Source organism: Diabrotica virgifera, chromosome 2 (assembly GCF_917563875.1).
Source record: "Diabrotica virgifera virgifera chromosome 2, PGI_DIABVI_V3a".
Taxonomy (NCBI): domain Eukaryota; kingdom Metazoa; phylum Arthropoda; class Insecta; order Coleoptera; family Chrysomelidae; genus Diabrotica; species Diabrotica virgifera.
In genome coordinates, this window is record NC_065444.1 from 93858031 (window position 1) to 93877489 (window position 19459).

The window sequence follows — 19459 nt, forward strand, 5'->3', positions numbered from 1 at the left end:
TGAAATAAATATAACTTTGTAGTTTCGCATTTAATTCTTAAAAATTAAAATGTCCGACCATGGATATTTTGTCAAAAAAGTTGACATTTTTCAGCTCTCTAGTAGTTTTTACGTCAACGTCAACCTTTTTGACAAGTAATCATAGGCGGAGGTTTGAATTTTTATTAATTAAATGCGAAACTACAAGTTTATATTATTTCATTTATTCATCCAAATGAGCTTAAACTCAAACAAAATTAGTATAGCTGAATAGGTATTTTCAATACCTATCAAACGAGGTGTCGCTTACCATAGGGTACCATTTAAAATTATCTGTCACAGTGGCGCTGTAAAGTCATCTGTCACTTTTACGTCACCTGTCATGACTAGTTAAGAAGCCTACGTCCGTTCATTTCCTTCCTCCAAATTTCACTATTATAAGTATAACCGGTCAAAAGATACGAGGGGGTACGGACTTTTGACTAGCACTGTATATTGTGATACTGAGACAATCTTATCCTACATTGGGATATTGGGATAAAAATACTATTTTTATTGGGGAATTAACCATAATTTTATTTTAAAATACGTTTAATATTAAATTATATTAAAATTCCACAAGATAATAGCTTTACAATAATATTAATGTTCTATTTTCACAAACCGCCTCAAAGATTTAAGTAGTACCTACCTATTTTCTTTCGAAGATAGAGCCACGGGATTCATCAGCTTTGTTTGATCTTTTTTGATAGGCCTTATGAGAAGCTGCTTGCGATACATGTTTTATTTCTTTTGATTTCGTCGTTGATTTGCAAAAAGGTGTCAAGTGACATTTTATTCGAAAGAGGGGTTATGTGTAAAAATTATAGGTACGATGGTTCTACCTATTCTGTAAAAAGGGATTAAGTGTATTACTTATTGTTGTTGAGGTAGTCTCATAATTTTTTGGTGCCAAGTAATATTTTTTTTAAACTGGTTGTGTAAAAAGGATCTAAGTTCCACTAAGTAAAAATATAAAAATGTGACTTGACCCCTTTTTGCAAATCTGCAACGATATATTGGTATTAGGGACGATCCGTGAGCTCAGATAGTGAAGTGTCTTAAATCCTCGATATTGTGGTCGTTAATACTGAGATTTATATTTCCAGATAGTAAACACCTTTGTTTATCTCAGGTCTAGTATAACTAACGTTCGTAACTGTGAAGCAGAAGTTCGGAGACGTATTGGTATGGCAAAAATGCGATGAGTCGCCTAAATAAATTTTGGAAAGACAGATCTATCTTTCAAAATATCAAGATGAGTCTGGTGAATGCCCTTGTATTCTCAATATTTCTATACGGAACAGAGACTTGGACTCTTCGCGCAAGCGAGCCCCAAAAAATTGATGCATTTGAGATGTGGTGCTGGAGTAGAATGCTGCGTATACCTTGGACAGCTCATAGGACAAACGTTTCCATTTTAAACCAACTCAATATTAAAAAAAGGCTGTCCACATATATGTCTGCAACGAATTCTGCAATTCTTTGGTCACGTGGTTCGCAGAGGTGACGACAGTTTGGAGAGATTAATTGTTTCTGGAAACGTTCCGGGGAGAAGATCAAGAGGACGATCACCAACTAGATGGTCTGACCAAATAAAGCATTCAGCTGGAAACTCATTCTATGAAGCTTTTAGAGCAGCTGAAGATAGAGACCAATGGAGAAATATTGGAAGAAATCACGATCCTCAGTAATGGGGAAACGACAGGAGAGAGAGAGAAATAGAGAGAGAGAGAGAGAGAGAGAGAGAGAGAGAGAGAGAGAGAGAGAGATATTTCCAGTTCTTGGAGTTTGAGTAATCCTTCTTCTTCTTATTCTCGTAGCACTACAACCCGGGGTGAGTTTTGCTTGACTACACAACTCGCTTCCATCTCGAGCGATCGTCTATAATAGTTAATTCAGTGGGTAGCCCCATTGTTCGTAAAGCCGGCCATATATTATTTCTCCATCGCATTGTCGACGTCCTAAGTAAATTTTTCCTGTCAGGGCTTCCTCACAGATAAACTTGGCAAAGCGGTTATTAGGGATTCTATGGACATGGCTACCCTAACATTGCAGACGTTGGGATTTAATCTCTTGGACTATGTTAGCCCGATAGATCTGTTTGACCTTGGCTTTTGTTATTATTCGATATTGGTTACTATTCGGGGGGTGATAAGGTCGAAAGATCCTTCTTAAGATTATTCTCTCAAAACATCTAAGTTTTATTTCAATTGCTATGGTCAGCGTCCGTTACTGAATCGTGAGTCTATGCTTAGAATCTACAAAACGGTAATTAGACCAGTGGCCGCATAGGGGTTAGTGAAACGTGGACCCTCTCAACCACTGATGAAAATCAACTGAGAATATTTGAGCGCAAAATACTAAGGAAGATATTTGGACCGACACATTACGTGGAGAATTAAAATGAACCACGAGCTGGATGAACTAATGCAGAGCGCAGATATTGTTAGATTTGTAAAGTCACAAAGACTAAACTGGATTGGTCACCTAGAAAGAATGCCAGGTAATCGAGCTGTAAAAGTAATTCAGAGATGAAAGCCCTTAGGAAAAAACAAGGGAAAGGCCCCGTAAAAGATGGATATACGACGTAGAACTAGAAGGTTTTAAAACCATAAACGTCAGGAAGTGGCGAACGAAAGTATCTGACAGGTCAGAATGGAAGAACATTGTTAAGCAGGTCAAGACTTACAAAGGGTTGTAGCGCCATTAGAAGAAGATGGCCAGCGTCCACGTCTTACACCCGTTTAATGACCGTTTTATATATTCTGATTTTTGATGTTCGTGATAGGCTCTTATATTTAATAGTATTATGGAGGCTATAATACATCTGTTTGTATTGGTATATTGGTGCTGTATTTAAAAATCCATTTATTTCAGTGCTTTTTGTTCTAAATGCCCTGGTCTATATTATAGTATTATTAATAACTTCACAAATTCTTGGATCATTCAAAATATTTAAATTCAAGTTCATTGTTTTATTAGTGTTAGTTTTTTGGCCAACGACCAGTTTTTCGCCTCCGGTATATCAATATTTAATGATTTTATTAATATTAGCATTTATATCGATGGTATAGTCATAGTCCTTTTCATGAACATTTTTCAGTGCGTAACAAATGATAGGAAAAAGGGTAAGTCCGTGATAATACACATTTATGACATTTATTCTAACATGACATTTTAGTTAAATCTGACAGTTGTCACATTTTATTTTCAATTTGGAATAAAAACAAATCAAATGTGTTTCTTGCATTTATAAAATGGTATTTTCTTTGATTTATATAGTCTTATAAAGTATACAGAATATATTTGTAATATTATTATCTAATTAAAAAAAATTATTTTTTTTATTATGGCACCATCTATCGACAACTAGAATAGCTAGAATAAATATTGTAAATGTCTGTAATCACAGACGTGCCTTTTTTTCTGTCACATAAAATTTAATGCGTTAGAAAGAAATCGAAAAACTGTGACGCACTGAAAGATGATCATGAGAAAAAGAATAGGTAAATATGCGTCGAAATGTTATCTACGCACGAATCAAAATAACGATAAAATATTTAGAAAAGTCAAGAAAACTATAGATATTTAAATAACAGTTTTATGCTTTTTAAAATGCCAATAAATTGATTCGGTTACGGATTAAAAAAGGAAGTGAAAATTTTATTAATTAATAAAAAAGGATAATAATATACACTACCCCGCAAAATTAACCGGACAATGTATATTTCAAGAAAAATTAAAAAGTATCAGAAAAACTTAATTAAATTTAATTCCAATATCGTACCGTTTTTATATTTTAATAACAATTTCCGAAGTGAAAGTCGAAACGTCAAATAAACAACTTAATTTCAAACTCAAAGTCTTTAGGTAAATAAAATATTACAAAAAAAAAATAGTAAACTGTAAATAATTTTTTGATAACTGTTCAATTACGGTAACTACTCGGTAACTATTAGTTTAAATGAAATTCCGAAAACGACATTGGAAGAGGTTATGAAAGATGCTTTATTTAAAATAAAGAAAAATTTAAATACGAGTAGTGATTCTGGCATTTGATACGAAGTTTTCTGGCATTTGATACGAAGTTATAAATAATAGGACCTTAAACCATAAATTTTTTCTATCTGAGCTCTTTTTTACTAAAAATTTTCACACCTTCAAAATATTCATATTCGGTATATTAATCAAAACGATCAGTATTACGCGTGAAGAATACCACAAAATAATTGTTTATATCTATAATTAATTATAGTAATTTTGTTATAGATAAATTCATTTATTAATAACAAAATAAAACTAAGATTTTTCTATGTTGTAGATTTTTTTTTAGAAAAACTTACAATATTTCAAGCAGTTTTTTTTTTGAAAGTGTGGTATAACTATTTTATTTTTAAATTAAATAGATATATTCAGTAAAATATTTCATATATTACTCAAGGAAAAATACTGAAAAATAAGCCAACGGTGGCAAATTTTTAAAAGACACCGCAAAATATAATGAATTTTGCGGTGGACATCAGAACGCATCATCATGGTAACCAAAAAATTTCAAAAAGATTTTATTAGCTTATGAGTTTCTCGAGGTAACGCTGTCATTTTTTTTTAGTTATGTATATCTAATTTTGACTTTTTGATATCACTCAGAAGTCAGAACAACGAATTTTTTTTGCAAAAAGGTGAACATTAACATATTTATTATTGTTAAACAAAAAGTAAGCATACAACAAAAATATCTCAACCGAGTTACCTCAAGGAATGTCTAAACAAAATATATACAAAATTCCAGGTGGGTCGGTCAAGCAGTTTTTGTGTTAAAATATCTACAGCCTTTGAAAAAAGCAGTTTTCAGGAAAACGCTTTTAAAGAGTATTGTCAACTTTTATTTTCAATTTCTTTTTGTCTTTCAAATGGTAAAATTATGCACACCGGAATATATTTTTGAATCGCGGAGTAATTTACTAAAGAAAATGAGAACAGCTGTTGACCGTTATTCACTACGTTCAAGCGTGCTGGCGCGAAACTGCTGCAAATCGAGTCGAAGGTAGCGCTATTTAACACTATCTCCCTACCTCACTACCTTCGACTCTCTTTGTAGCAAGGTCTTGCACTTTTACCGACGATATAAAGAATTTGAATTTGTTAATTAAAATCTTGTTCTGAAGCTATTTCCTTGCGGCATTTTTGTAATCAACTATGCTAAATGGGAAATGAGACACAATTAAACTAAAAAAATGATTTTATTAACGTTTCGACGCCCAAATCGGATGTCGTTGTCAAAATACAAAATATTACAGTAATATTTAAATTAAGTAGCATGGTAATCTTTGAACTGTTACCTTTCTCAAGTAAGTTTCTTTCTTAGTCTAAGATCCGAATGGGAGGTCAAAATGTACTCATCTGCTTGCCGGATGAAACATTTATTTTATTAAATTTCATACATAGACAAATATTTCTAGCATAGGTTGCCTATCAAAATCGTGTCATAGCTATCCTTAAAGGGGGGGGGGGCGAAGGGCTGGAAATCAATATTCCAAACGCATTTTTTTTTAAAGTATGGTAGAATTATTTTATTATTAAATTAAATAGGCATATTCAGTACAATTCACAGATTAGGTACTCAAGAAAAAATTCAAGGACAAATATTGAAAAATAAGCTAACGGTGGCAAATTTTTAAAAGACATCTCAAAATATAATGAATTTTGCAATGGACATTAGAACTCATCATTGGATCATGGTAAACAAAAAATTCAAAAAGATTTTATTAGCTTATGAGTTTCTGGAGGTAACGCTATCAAAATGTTTTCAGTTTTATCTAATTTTGACTTTTTGATATCACTCAGAATTATAAACAAAGAATTTTTTTGCAAAAAAGGGTGAAAACAACATATTTATTATTGTTAAACAAATAATAAGCACACAACCAAAAATATCTCGATAGCGTTACCTCAAGGAATGTCTAAGGAAAATATATACAAAATTCCAGGTGAGTTGGTCAAGTAGTTTTTGAGTAACAAATCTGTATATGTCTGATACATTTCAGGCTGTACATGTCTACAGCCTGAAAAAAGCAGTTTTGAGAAAAACTCGTTTAAAGTATTGTCAACTTTTATTTTCAATTTTTTTTGTCTGTCAAAAATTGATGAGTTATATTTAAATTTTTTTTTGTGTTCATCGCTTTTTAAATAAATTTTACGAGCTTGTTTTTGATTGGCTTGTCTTATTTGGCGCCAGTGTTAAGGAGGGATCGAGCCATGGGCGTACATGTAAACTATGTAGGGGGGCTAGACGTGAAGATGTTGGACATTTTACATTTTGTATACTTTGGATGACAATATATAGTTTAAAGCACCCGAAAGGCCATGGAGGACACGGCCCCCCATACCCATATGTATGGGCGCCTACAAATCGAGCCTTCATTTAGTGGGATAGTCTCATACCTTCATTTAGTCTCATACTTTCTTTAAGTGTTAAGTTTAATTTCTTAATCCTAAAATACATGCGCAACCGAAAGAACAGGTGTTTGGTTTTGTAATCACATATTCAATCTTTTCAGACAAATCAATCAGTCTTTGCAAATAATCTTTCCCTGACTTTAACTGAAGTCCAGACCCATTGAAATTATTAAATATAGTATCCAGTTGATGCATTTTTACCACCAATTCTTCTGGAGGAATCTTTAGGCCCCCTTCGGAGACTTGGTCAATCCACGTGTAAGTGGAAGTATCAGTACTTTCAGGCAAATCTAACTTCGACTCCCTTTTGGAAAGTCTTTCCTGCCTTTTAAGTTGATTGATATAAAGACTTTTTTTGATTGTGGCAGATGAGGAGAGGGAACAACATCACTCTTTAGCTTGGGTCCTTTCTTTGATTCATATTGCAGTAATTTATGTTGCAAAGGGTACCCCCCGTTAAGATAGGCAAAATGCCCTCACTCTCAGAATTCAATTTTTTAAATTTTTTTACGTTCTGTGCAATTAAAAAATGAGATAACGCGGATTTTTAGCTCGCCACCCCCCTTACCCCTCCCCCCACAGCCAAAAACCTAGATTTTTAGATTTAATTTTTCTTAGTTGAGTTGAAATTGATTTAAAAATTTAAAAAAATTCACACGTGTAGCTGAGGCTTTTACAAAACATGTTCATTTTTTATGGACCCTTAGGTCGAGTGTACATAACCTCAAATTTTTTTTAACTTTTTTAAAACCTATAACTTTTTTTTGAAAGGGGCTGCAGGTCCAATTTTTTTGCATTTTGTGTATTTTATCAAAAGCTATCTCCCTGATTTTTTTCAGATTTTTCCGTCAGGTGCGCCATCTTGAAAAATCCAGAAAACTGTTTTTTTAGGGGGTTTTTTGGGATTGTCTCCATTTTATAGACTGCAACATAGATCAACTCAAGGTTTTGTTAATAGATTATGTATACTTTGAAATAACTGATATATTAGGATATTCAAAAATTAGGCGAAACACTTTTAAACCCCCCCAAAAACCATGTTTGTTTAAAGTTTTGTAAGGATTTTTGAGGGTCTAATTATTTTTTTTTGAGGTCGATACAGCCTGAATATTTTTTTTTATTTTTTTACGTTCTATATGATTTTAAAAAATTAGGACTCAACGCAATTTTAGCCCACTTCCCCTATTCCCCCTCCCCCACAGCCAAAAATGTCAATTTTTCGATTCTATTTTTTTTTAAGTTGGTTTGCAATTAAATTATAAATGTTGTTCTGAAGCTATTTCTTTGTGTCATTTTTGTAATTAACTATTCTAAATGGGAAATAAGCCACAATTTAACTAAAAAATGATTTTATTTTCCATATGTAATGCGATAGAGAGAATTCGATAATCTGTGACGCACTGAAAAAATGGTTTGGGACGATCTATATAAATAAGTCAGATTAAATTAAATTACTAGAAGCAACATTTTTGTTTAATTTATTTATATATTGTATTTTGACAACGATGTCCGTGGCGGACATCGAAACGTTAATTAAATCATTTTTTAGTTAAATTGTGGCTTATTTCCCATTTAGAATAGTTAGTAAGTATTAAATTATAAATTATAAAAAATTCACAGGCACAGCTGAGGCTTTTAAAAAACATCTATTTTTATGGACCCGAAGGTCGAGTGTACATATTATAACCTCATTTTTTGTTTTCTAATAGTTACGTATAACTTTTTTTGGCAATGGCTGCTAATTTTTTTATGTTTTGTGTATTTTACGAACTATCTACGTTTGGCTCATAATGCAAATAGTCCCCGCCGTATGCTTGTCCCGTTAGGTAAATTATTCCGATTAATTTTTTTGCACAAACTTACTCAAAAACAGGTCCTTATAACAAATTCACAAGGTGCCAGGCAATACCGCGGTAGGAAAATTTTTTAAACATTTTTTTAAACGAATTCAAAAAATCAATTTTTTCACTTCGAACAAATTTGTTTTAGATTCTCTGGATCAAGCTGAGCAAAAAAAGGTATCTTGTGATTTTTCTATAAAATTGACTGTTGTCGAGTTACATGCAATTTTAAATTTGAAAAGCGAAAATGGCCATTTTCAAGGCTTAATAACTCGATTAAAAATTATTATTATGAAAGTCATAAAGTGACCAACTCAAAGTTTAAAGCGCCCCCTGCAATAGCCTAAAGAAATTTTTGTCATTATTTTATTACTAACTATTATTTTTAATAATTAAAAATGAGCGCTAAGCATGTATTGAAGCGGCCGTCCGCGAGAGAGAGATGTACAATATTCATTGGACGTTTTAAAAAAAATATCGATTGGAAGTCAAAAAGACGTTTTAAAAAAATAAAAAAGGAATTTTGAGGTTATATGTATTGTACACTCGACCTACACGGGTCTATAAAAAATAGATATGTTTTGTAGAAGCCTCATAAAAATTTTAAATTAATTGCAACTTTAAACAAAAAAAAAAAAAATAGAAAAATTGACGTTTTTTGTGGAGACAGGGGGAGGGGGTGGGAGCTAAAAATGCGATTAGTCTTATTTTTTAATCCCATATAACGTAAAAAAATGAAAAAAATATTCAGGCTGTATCGATCTCAAAAAATATCATTAAGCCCGCAAAAACCATTAAATAACTTAAAAAAACATATTTTTTGGGGGTTTTAAAGGTGTTATGCCCAATTTTTGATAATCCTTAAATACTCATTTATTTCAAACTATACATAATCTATTAACAAAACCTTGAATTGATCTATGTTGCAGTCTATAAAATGGAGAAAATCCCTAAAAACCCCCTAAAAAAAACAGTTTTCGGGATTTTTCAAGATGGCGCACCTGACGGAAAAATCTGAAAAAAATCAGAGAGATAGCTTTTGATAAAATACACAAAATTCAAAAAAAAAATGTGACCTGCAGACCCCTCCAAAAAAAAGTTATACGTTTTAAAAAAGTTAAAAAAAAATTTGAGGTTATGTACACTCGAGCTAAGGGTACATAAAAAATGGACATGTTTTGTAAAAGCCTCAGCTACACGGGTGAATTTTTTGAAATTTTTAAATCAATTGCAACCGAAGTAAAAAAAAATTAAATCTAAAAATCTACGTTTTTGGATGTGGGGGGAGGGGTAAGGGGGGTGCCCCCTTAAGGGGGGGGTTAATTGCACAGAACGTAAGAAAATTAAAAAAATTTAATTCTGAGAGTGAGGGCATTTTGCCTATCTTAACGGGGGGTACCCTTTCTTTCAAAGTCTTCCCGCTTAAAATGTTTGGAACAAATCCTTGAGATTTTTGTATTAAATTTGTTTTCTCGGCAACAAGTAATAACCCACAGTTTTTCCAATGCCAAATCCTTGGGAAAACCATAAAATCTAACAGATTTATCGCCATTTTTCTTCTGATTATCACTCAAACAACCAGCTACTGCCCAACGCATTTTATATTTAGTTTATGAACTATTTCTAGCGAAAGTCCCTAAAAAATACAGGGTATGAGTATGGTCGACTCTTAAGTTCTGATTCAATAATAATTAAACATACCTTATTTTATAAGTTCCAAAACACAGTTAAAGAGTTCAACATAGTCTTCACTTAAATTAAATTAACGTAACTTAAATAAATATTCTTATTAATCCTAAAAATTTTCAAGCACTTGCGAAGAAGGTCTAGAAACGTATATCTAATATAAATATTACCTAAATGGCAGTAAGTATATACATGTGGCAGTATTTAAATAGCTAACCGTTTATTTATTTCCAATGCCCAGCCGGGGTCGAGTCACTGTAAGATGATATTTATTTTTTATCTAATAACGTCCAGTCGAAACTATTGATAATTGATACAAATTTATGTCACAATTATTTTATTTTGCGATAGGGCAAAATTTGATGAATAATTATTACTTTGGTCTTCAATATAAAATACCACAGCAATTTTGAAATTTGAACTATTTAGCATAGGAAAAATATTGAGTAGGTATATACCGACATATATAGCGTAAATTGTAATTAACAACATTGGATATAATTAATATAGTATATCAAATCATCAAATCACCAATGTTATACATAATTATATAGTTATCCATCTTTAAATTTCAATCATTTCTGCAAAATTCAATAATTATTTGTCGACCGAACGAAATTTCAAAACTAATTTGTACATTATTTATTTATTAACGGCATCCATTTACAAAAGTTTTAAGAAAGCTATACTTTATAAACGATAAATTTTAAACTATCAAACATCTCAGAATACTAAACTACAACAAACTTATTTTAAGATACCCTTCAGTTGTTTTTTAAATAAACTAATTTTGGAGACAATACCTACATTAAGGGGTAAATAATAATTCTTTCACACTAACAAGCCTACTAATCAACTTAAATCTCACAAAAATCTCCCCAAAAGCTAAAAAATCGATAAAACTCCCATATAAACGTATGTATTCCAACAGCGGCTACTCTCATTGTGACGTCAACAGAACGCGATCAGCTGATACTCGCATGCGCAATATCGTACCTGGCGTCTTTGTACCATATGACCGACCCACCTAGAATTTTGTATATATTTTCTTTAGACATTCCTTGAGGTAACGCTGTCGAGATGTTTTTTGTTGTATGCATATTTTTTGTTTCACAATAATAAATATGTTAATTTTCACATTTTTTGCAAAAAAAATTCGTTGTTCTGACTTCTGAGTGATATCAAAAAGTCAAAATTAGATATAACTAAACACACTTGACAGCGTTACCTCGAGAAACTCATAAGCTAATAAAATATTTTTGAAATTTTTTGGTTATTATGATGATGCGTTCTGATGTACACCGCAAAATTCATTATATTTTGAGGTGTCTTTTAAAAATTTGCCACCGTTGGCTTATTTTTCAGTATTTTTCCTTGAATATTTTCTTGAGTAATCTATAAATTTTACTGAATATGTCTATTTAATTTAAAAATAAAATAATTACACCATACTTAAAAAAAAAGTTCTTGAAATATTGATTTCAATCCCTACGGCCCCGCCTTAAGGATAGCTATGACACGATTTTGATAGGCAACCCATGCTGGTCGTGTTTGTCTATGTATGAAATTTAATAAAAAAAAATGTTTCATCCGGCAAGCAGATGGGTACATTTTGACCTCCTATTCGAATGTCGTACTATCTCTAACGCAGCTTTTTTTTTAATATATCGTGGAGAGATAGTACCTACAGGTTCTGTAAGTTTTTCTAAAAAAAATATACAACATAGAAAAATCTTTTCTTAGGTTAGTTTTATTTTGTTATTAATAAATGAATTTATCTATAACAAAATTACTATACATAATTAATTATAGATATAAACAATTATTTTGTGGTATTCTTCACGCATAATACCGATCGTTGTTGCACCTAATATGACTATTTTGAAGGTGTGAAAATTTTTAGCAAGAAAGAAAAAATAGAAACTAGAAAAAATAGAAAAAATTAATGGTTTAAAGTCCTATTATGTATAACTTCGTGGCAAATGCCAGACAACTTTGGCCGGTTGTACCTTGGGAATCACTACTCGTATTTAAACTTTTTTATTTTAAATGAAGCATCTTTCAGAGCCTCTTCCAATGTCGTTTTCAGAATTTCATTTAAACTAACAGTTAGATTAGGTTAGTTACCGAGTAGTTACCGAGTAATTGAACAGTTACCAAAAAATTATTTACAGTTTACTATTTTTTCTTTGTAATATTTCATTTACCTAAGGACTTTGAGTTTGAAATTACGTTGTTTATTTGACGTTTCGAGTTCCACTTCGGAAATTGTTATTAAAATATAAAAAGGGTACGATATTGGAATTAAATTTAATCAAGTTTTTCTGATACTTTTTAAGTTTTCTTGAAATATACAGTGTCCGGTTAATTTTGCGGGGAGTGTATATAATTATCCTTTTTTATTAAGTTTTATTAGTTAATGTAATTTCCAGTTCTTTTTTAATCCGTAACCGAATCAATTTATTGGCATTTTAAAAAGCATAAAGCTGTTATTCATCTATAGTTTGCTAGACTTTTCGAAATATTTTATCGTTATTTGGATTCGTGCGTAGATTTCGACGCATATTTACCTACCATCGATATAAATGCTAATAAAATAATTAAATATTGATATGCCGAAGGCGAAAAACTGGTTGTTGGTCAAAAAACTAATACTAATAAAACAATGAACTTGAATCAGTGGCGACGCGTGACTTTTTCTAAAGTGTTACCAAGCTAGATGTAAAAAAATTTTATTTAAAAAAAAATGAAGGCACTCCTGGGAGTGCCGACAGAATTAAAAACTTCTTATAGTATATAAATTACGAGCTCAATACTTTTTCCGCAGCCAAAAAGAAGTGCTATACCTATATCATAATATACCTGATGCGTTTGCCCTATGCTATTTATGTATACATACACGTAATTTATATACGTACAAAATTTATTTCAGCAAAGTGATGACGGTAGTAAATTCAATCATTTTCCCCATCCAAGAAGTGCACAACGTCCCTAAAGAAATTTTAAATTCAAAAATTTATTTCGTCGAAGCCATGACGGGTCGCTAATTTAATACTTTTTCCCCTTGCAAAAAGTGCACAACGTTCCTCAAGAAGTATTCACTTCAAATATTTATTTCGTCGAAGCGATGATGGTCGCGGTGACGGTCGTTAATTTAGTACTTTCTCCCATCCAAAAATGCACAACGTCTCTAAAGAAGTTTTGACTTCAAAAATTTATTTCGTCGAAGCGATGACGGTCCCTAATTCAATATTTTCCCCCACCCAAAAAGTGCACAATGTCGCTAGAGAAATTTTCACTTCAAAAATTTATTTCGTCGAAGCGATGACGGTCGCTAATTTAATAATTTTTCCACATCCAAAGTGCACAACGTCCCTCAAGAAGTTTTCACTTTAAAAATTTATTTCATCGAAGCGATGACGGTCGCTAATTTAATACTTTTTACATCGAAAAAGTGCACAACGTCCCTAAAGACGTTTCATTTCAAATATTTATTTCGTCGAAGCGATGACGGTCGCTAATTTATTACTTTTTCCCAGCCAAATAGTGCACAACCTCCCTAAAGGAGTTTTCACTTCAAAAATTTATTTCGTCGAAGCGATGACGGTCGCTAATTTAATACTTTTTTCCATCAAAAAATTGCACAACGTCCCTAAAGAAGTTTCACTTCAAATATTTATTTCGTCGAAGCGATGACGGTCGCTGATTTATTACTTTTTCTCAGCCAAAAAGTGCACAACGTCCCTAAAGAAGTTTTCACTTCAAAAATTTATTTCGTCGAAGCGATGACGGTCGCTAATCGCTAATTTAATAATTTTTCCCATCCAAAAAGTGCACAACGTCCCTCAAGAAGTTTTCACTTCAAAAATTTATTTCATCGAAGCGATGACGGTCGCGATGACGGTCGCTAATTTAATACTTTTTTCCATCCAAAAAGAACACAACGTCCCTAAAGAACATTTCACTTCAAAAATTTATTTCACCGAAGCGATGACGGTCGCTAATTCAATACTTTTTCCCCATCTAGAAGGTGCACAACGTCCCCAAAAGAAGTTTTAACTTTAAAAATTTATTTCGCCGTTGCGATTACGGTCGCTAATTCAATACTTTTCCCAATCTAAAAAGTGCATAATGCCACTAAAGAAATTTTCACTTTAAAAATTTATTTCGTCGAAGCGATGACGGTCGCTAATTTAATACTTTTTCCCCATCCAAAAAGTGCACAACGACCTTCAAGAAGTTTTCACTTCAAAAATTGATTTCTTCGAAGCGATGACGGTCGCCAATTTAATACTTTTTCCCATCCAAAAAGTGCACTACGTCCCTAAAGACTTTTTCACTTCAATACATATACGTACAAAATGTATTTCGCCGAAGAGATGACGGTCGCGAAATAAATCCTTTTTCCTCATCCAAAAATAGGTTTTACATTTATTCTAAATTTAAATAGTTCTATACAATTTGTGTATAGATACACATAATATAGATACGTACAAAATTTGTTTAGCCGAAGAGATGACGGTCGCGAAATAAATCCTTTTTCCCCATCCTAAAATAGGTTTTACATTTATTTTAAATTTAAATACTTCTATACAATTTATATATACATACAAATAATAATATATAGCATAAAGCCTGAGTTTCCTCGAAAGCGGCACCGACAAACAGCGATCGTAGCACTGCGATGAATTACGTCAGATTACGGTGAAAAATTCAAGGTTCTTCACTGGGGTAATGGAATGTGTAAGCTCAGCAAGCGGTGGCTTCCAACGCATCCTTGGAAACCAACGCTATTATTTTGCATGGTACAGTTATTTATGATGTCATTCATCGCAATGTTACGACCGGAGGTTGTCGGCACCGCTTTCGAGGAAACCAGCGCTTAAGCGATAACGGTCGCAATGACGGTCGCGATGCCGGTAACGTTGACGGCCGCGAATTCAATGCTTTTTCCCCTATCCAAAAATCGCACAACGTTCCTAAAGAAGTTTTCACTTCAAAAATTATTTTGAACCTCCCAAATATAAGTTTTTGTTTTCAATCCTGTGGGAAAAAATTAAACAAATCACTATTCCCAAATTATAAGTATGTAATTATGTATATGTAACAGGTATGACAATAAATAATAAACAAACTAAACATATTATTCTACCATAAAATTAACATAAAAAATGAACAAGTAGGAAAAAGAATAGATTTTGGAAACTATTGTTAATATTTTAATTCTTCCATTTTCAATAATATCATTTTTTTCTTCAAAATTATATATAAAAAAATATACAAGGAGAATAACTTTTCAAGTAGTTGATAAATTACGCAATACGTAGCAACACTCTTCCATGTTTAAATGCACGCACACTGTAATCTGTAATAGGTACTAAACTAATGTTACCAATCCTCAAAATGGTTACAATATTGATATACACAGCGTGCCCGCGCGCCGTCTCTAACAGAGCCGTCGCTCCTTCAAAATTTTCAGAAACGAGCTAGTCCCGAGCGATAGCCAGGTTTCTCTTGCGTTACCACTGCCAGTATTACTCTGGGCTAATTAGCAAAATACAAGGAAAAGTTATTTACCAGCAATTTTATTGCTGAAATCGAATCTTATTATTGTATGTATTAATATAATAGGTATGCAAAGTACGCAGATAGTGTGCTACTTTTTTTATAAACAAAATGGCGCCCGAAAATCGTGTTTTTTTCAATTTTTGCTCTATAACTCCAAAGATTTTAACTTTACACCAAAAACACCCAAATAAAAATTCACCGCAATTAAATTATGCATAGAGACGTGTTTTTCCCGATTCACTTTGACGAAAACTTTCCCCGAAAAAAGCGGGTTTTTCCAACAAAATCTTTAATATTCAACTAAAATTTTAGGTAAGTAATTGTTAATCAATAATTAAATAACTTGGTGATGTAAAAGCTCTTTTCGTATAGATTATAATTCCGGAAGCCGATGGAAATTGAATGAACAGTTTAGCAACAATTGAATTGTTAATTAAAAATTTACGGTCGCTATAATAACGACAATAATTATGATGAATAAGAACAACTATGATTTTTTCATAAAAAGACACTATACCTAGCTAATGTACTTTACAGAATTGAAATTGGAATATTTAAGCGGCCTCGGGAATATTTTTAAATTATAAACAATTTTTTGGCTTAAAAACAAACAGAATATCTCGGGAAATATTAAACTAAATTAAATTGTGAAAACGGTATTCGATAAACAGTGGCAGGACACTTCTTCTAAAAGAGAAAACGTTTAATTGTGACGAGTGGTTCCTGAGGTACAACCGGTCAAAGTTGACCGGAATTTACTCCAAAGATATAAACAACAGGATCATAATTTTTAAACGATCACGTTTTTATGTTTGTCCTCTTTCTCTACACCAATTTTCATATTTTGAAAATACTCATAACATATATTATTATAATAAAAACTATCGATAATACGTGTGAAAATTGCCAAAAATAGCAAAATTCCAATCAAAAATTAGCTTGGAGAAAATGTAACCTTCAAAGATCAAAATCGGTATACGTTAAAAAAATGCATTTTCTCAGCTTCCCATGGAGCAATTTCCTTCATTCTTTTTTTGTTCCCTAATAACTCGAGTAGAGCCATCGAACCAGCTCATTATTAAATGTAAATCTTGCTTTTGTTTTGTTATAATAGATTAATTTATTTAAAAGAACAGAAAACTACATATTTTTTCCAGTTGTAGACTTTTTTTAGATAAACTTACTACAAGTGTACCTTTTAAAGTTAAAAACATTAATATTCTCATTTGAAAGCTGTATAATTATTTAAACAATTTTTATTTAAACAAATTAAAATTTTGTGTTATAATAAATAAATTAATTTATTATAACAAAACAAAAGCAAGTTTGACATTTAATAATGCGTTAGTTCGATGGCTCTACTCGAGTTACTTGGGAACAAAAAAAGAATGAAGGAAACTGCTCCATGGGAAGCCGAGAAAATGCGTATTTTTAACGTATACCGATTTTGAACTTTGAGGGTTACATTTTCTCCAACCTAATTTTTGATTGGAATTTTGCTATTTTTGGTAATTTTCACACGTATTATCGATAGTTTTTATTATAATAATATATGTTATGAGTATTTTAAGGATATAAAAATTGGTGTGGAAAAAGAGGACAAAAATAAAAAGGTGACGGTTTGAAAATTATGATCCTATTGTTTATATCTTTGCTGTAAATTCCGGTAAACTTTGACCGGTTGTATCTCAGGAACTGCTCATCATAATTAAACGTTTTTTCTTTTAGAAGAAGTGTCCTGCCACTGTTTTTAGAATATCGTTTGTACAATCTAATTTAGTTTAATATTTTCCGGGATATTCTATTTGTTTATAAGCCAAAAAATTCTTTATAAATTTAGAATATTCCTGAGGCCGCTTAAATAGTTCGATTTCAATTCTGTAAAGTATATTAGATAGGTATAGTGTCTTTTTATGAAAAAATCATAGTTATTATTATGCATCGTAATTATTGTCGTTATTATAGCGACCGTAACTTTTTAATTAACAATTCAATTGTTGCTAAACTGTTCATTCAATCTCTATCGTATTCTGGAATTATAATCTATACAAAAAGGGCTTTTACATTACCAAGTTATTTAATTATAGATTAACAATTACTTATCTAAAAGTTTAGTTGAAAATTAAAGATTTTGTTGGAAAAACCCGCTTTTCCGGGGAAAGTTTTCGTCGAAGTAAATCGGAAAAAACACGTCTCTATGCAGAATTTAATTGCGGTGAATTCTTATTTGAGTGTTTTTGGTGTAAAGTTAAAATCTTTGGAGTTATAGAGCCAAAATTGAAAAAAAAAACACGATTTTCGGGCGCCATTTTGTTTATAAAAAAAGTAGCACACTATCTGCGGACTTTGCATACCTATATTATTAATACATATAATAATAAGATTCGATTCCAGCAATAAAATTGCTGGTAAATAACTTTTCCCAAAAATGGCCTATTCTCCGATAATCAGCCCAGACTATATTGGTAACAGCATATAATAACGTGCAATGGATTCACATATCTCGCCAATATTTTCGTGCGTCTAGTTGGCTATTTACTGAATTAGGTACTATTAACAAATATTTCTGTTGGTAAAAAATATAAATAGAATTATTTCATAACAGTCATAAAATATTTATTGCAAGATTTTTAATTGTTACCAATGGTAACAGTGGTTACACGGACGCTTCGCCAGTGACTTGAATTTAAATATTTTGTATGATCCAAGAATTTGTAAAGTTATTAATAATACTATAATATAGACCAGGGCATTTAGAACAAAAAGCACTGATATAAATCGATTTTTAAATACAGCACAAATATACTATGTTATTGACTTAAAACCTCTTGCCTCTTGCACTGTATTCGGGATGACGCAAGAAAAATGTCTGCAATAAAATAATGGGTGAAAATGCATAATTTCATTTACAGTGCATAAAATGCTTCCAAAAATGCATAAATATGCCAAAATCAGTATGCTAACAGCCGGTTTCCGAAAGGACGATCATCTCAAAAATTATGTAATCGATGGTTAATCGTTGATCAAATGCATTTTGAGTTTAACAGCCGGTTTCCGAAAGGACGATCATCTCAAAAATTATGTAATCGATGGTTAATCGTTGATCAAATGCATTTTGAGTTTCAATAACACCAGTTAAACGGGAGTTCAATAACAGTCGATCATATGATTTAACAAACGATTAATCGTTAGTTAACAGCCGATCATAAGTGTTTTGAGTTTCCGAAACGCTGATTAACCAATTTCGCATGTCACACGGCGACCAAAAGGAACTGTCACCTAATTTGAGGTTATTGGTTGATTAAAGGGCTGTTAATGTTTATAAATAGTTGTTTAGAGTTATTAAATAGAGTTTTTTAGTTATTATATAGGTTAAATAGTTATTAAATAAAGGGTATTTTAGTGTTTACTTAAAATTATTAGTGAGAAGAACCAATAAAGAATTGGAAGAACTATATCAAGAGCCAACGATTACGACGACGATCAAAGCACAGAGAATACAATACTTGGGGCACATAGAGAGAATGGGAAGTAAACGAATGCCAAAAATGGTACTTTCACGAAGACCAATACAAAAGAGGAGGAAAGGCAGGCCAAGGAAAAGATGGAAGGACAGTGTATATGAAGACTTGAAGAAAAGTAACATTGAGAGATGGAAAGAACTAGCATTGGACAGAAGGAGATGGAGAGAGGTGGTGAAGGAGTGTGTAAAAAGACTGAAGTGTATTTAAATAAAATTTATAAGTTATGTAAGTTATATTAAGTTATTTACTATATTATTTATGTAATCAGAAATGTAAACATTTTAGCCCTAGGCCTACTAGGCCTGTTGCGCTTAATAAATAAATAAATAAATCAAATTATTAGTTATTTAATTATAATTTAAT

General features: G+C 31.7%; 1 protein-coding gene across 4 annotated transcripts in view; it reads right to left on the bottom strand.

Annotated features, from left to right (window-relative positions):
• LOC114349497 (ABC transporter G family member 20-like) overlaps positions 1–19459 on the bottom strand; it is a 636826-nt gene that overhangs the window by 139512 nt on the left and 477855 nt on the right. Inside the window, exon 1 of one of the 4 annotated variants that reach the window (XM_028299892.2) lies at positions 4772–5021. The exons of 2 other annotated variants lie outside the window; for them this stretch is intronic. Coding sequence is in view for 1 of the 2 variants with exons in the window: in XM_028299890.2 (XP_028155691.1) it covers positions 671–759 (89 nt within the window). In the remaining variant the exon portion in view is untranslated. Of the gene's footprint in view, positions 1–670; positions 839–4771; positions 5022–19459 lie in introns of those variants that run through there. One more of the 4 variants, XM_028299890.2, reaches the window with a different exon arrangement.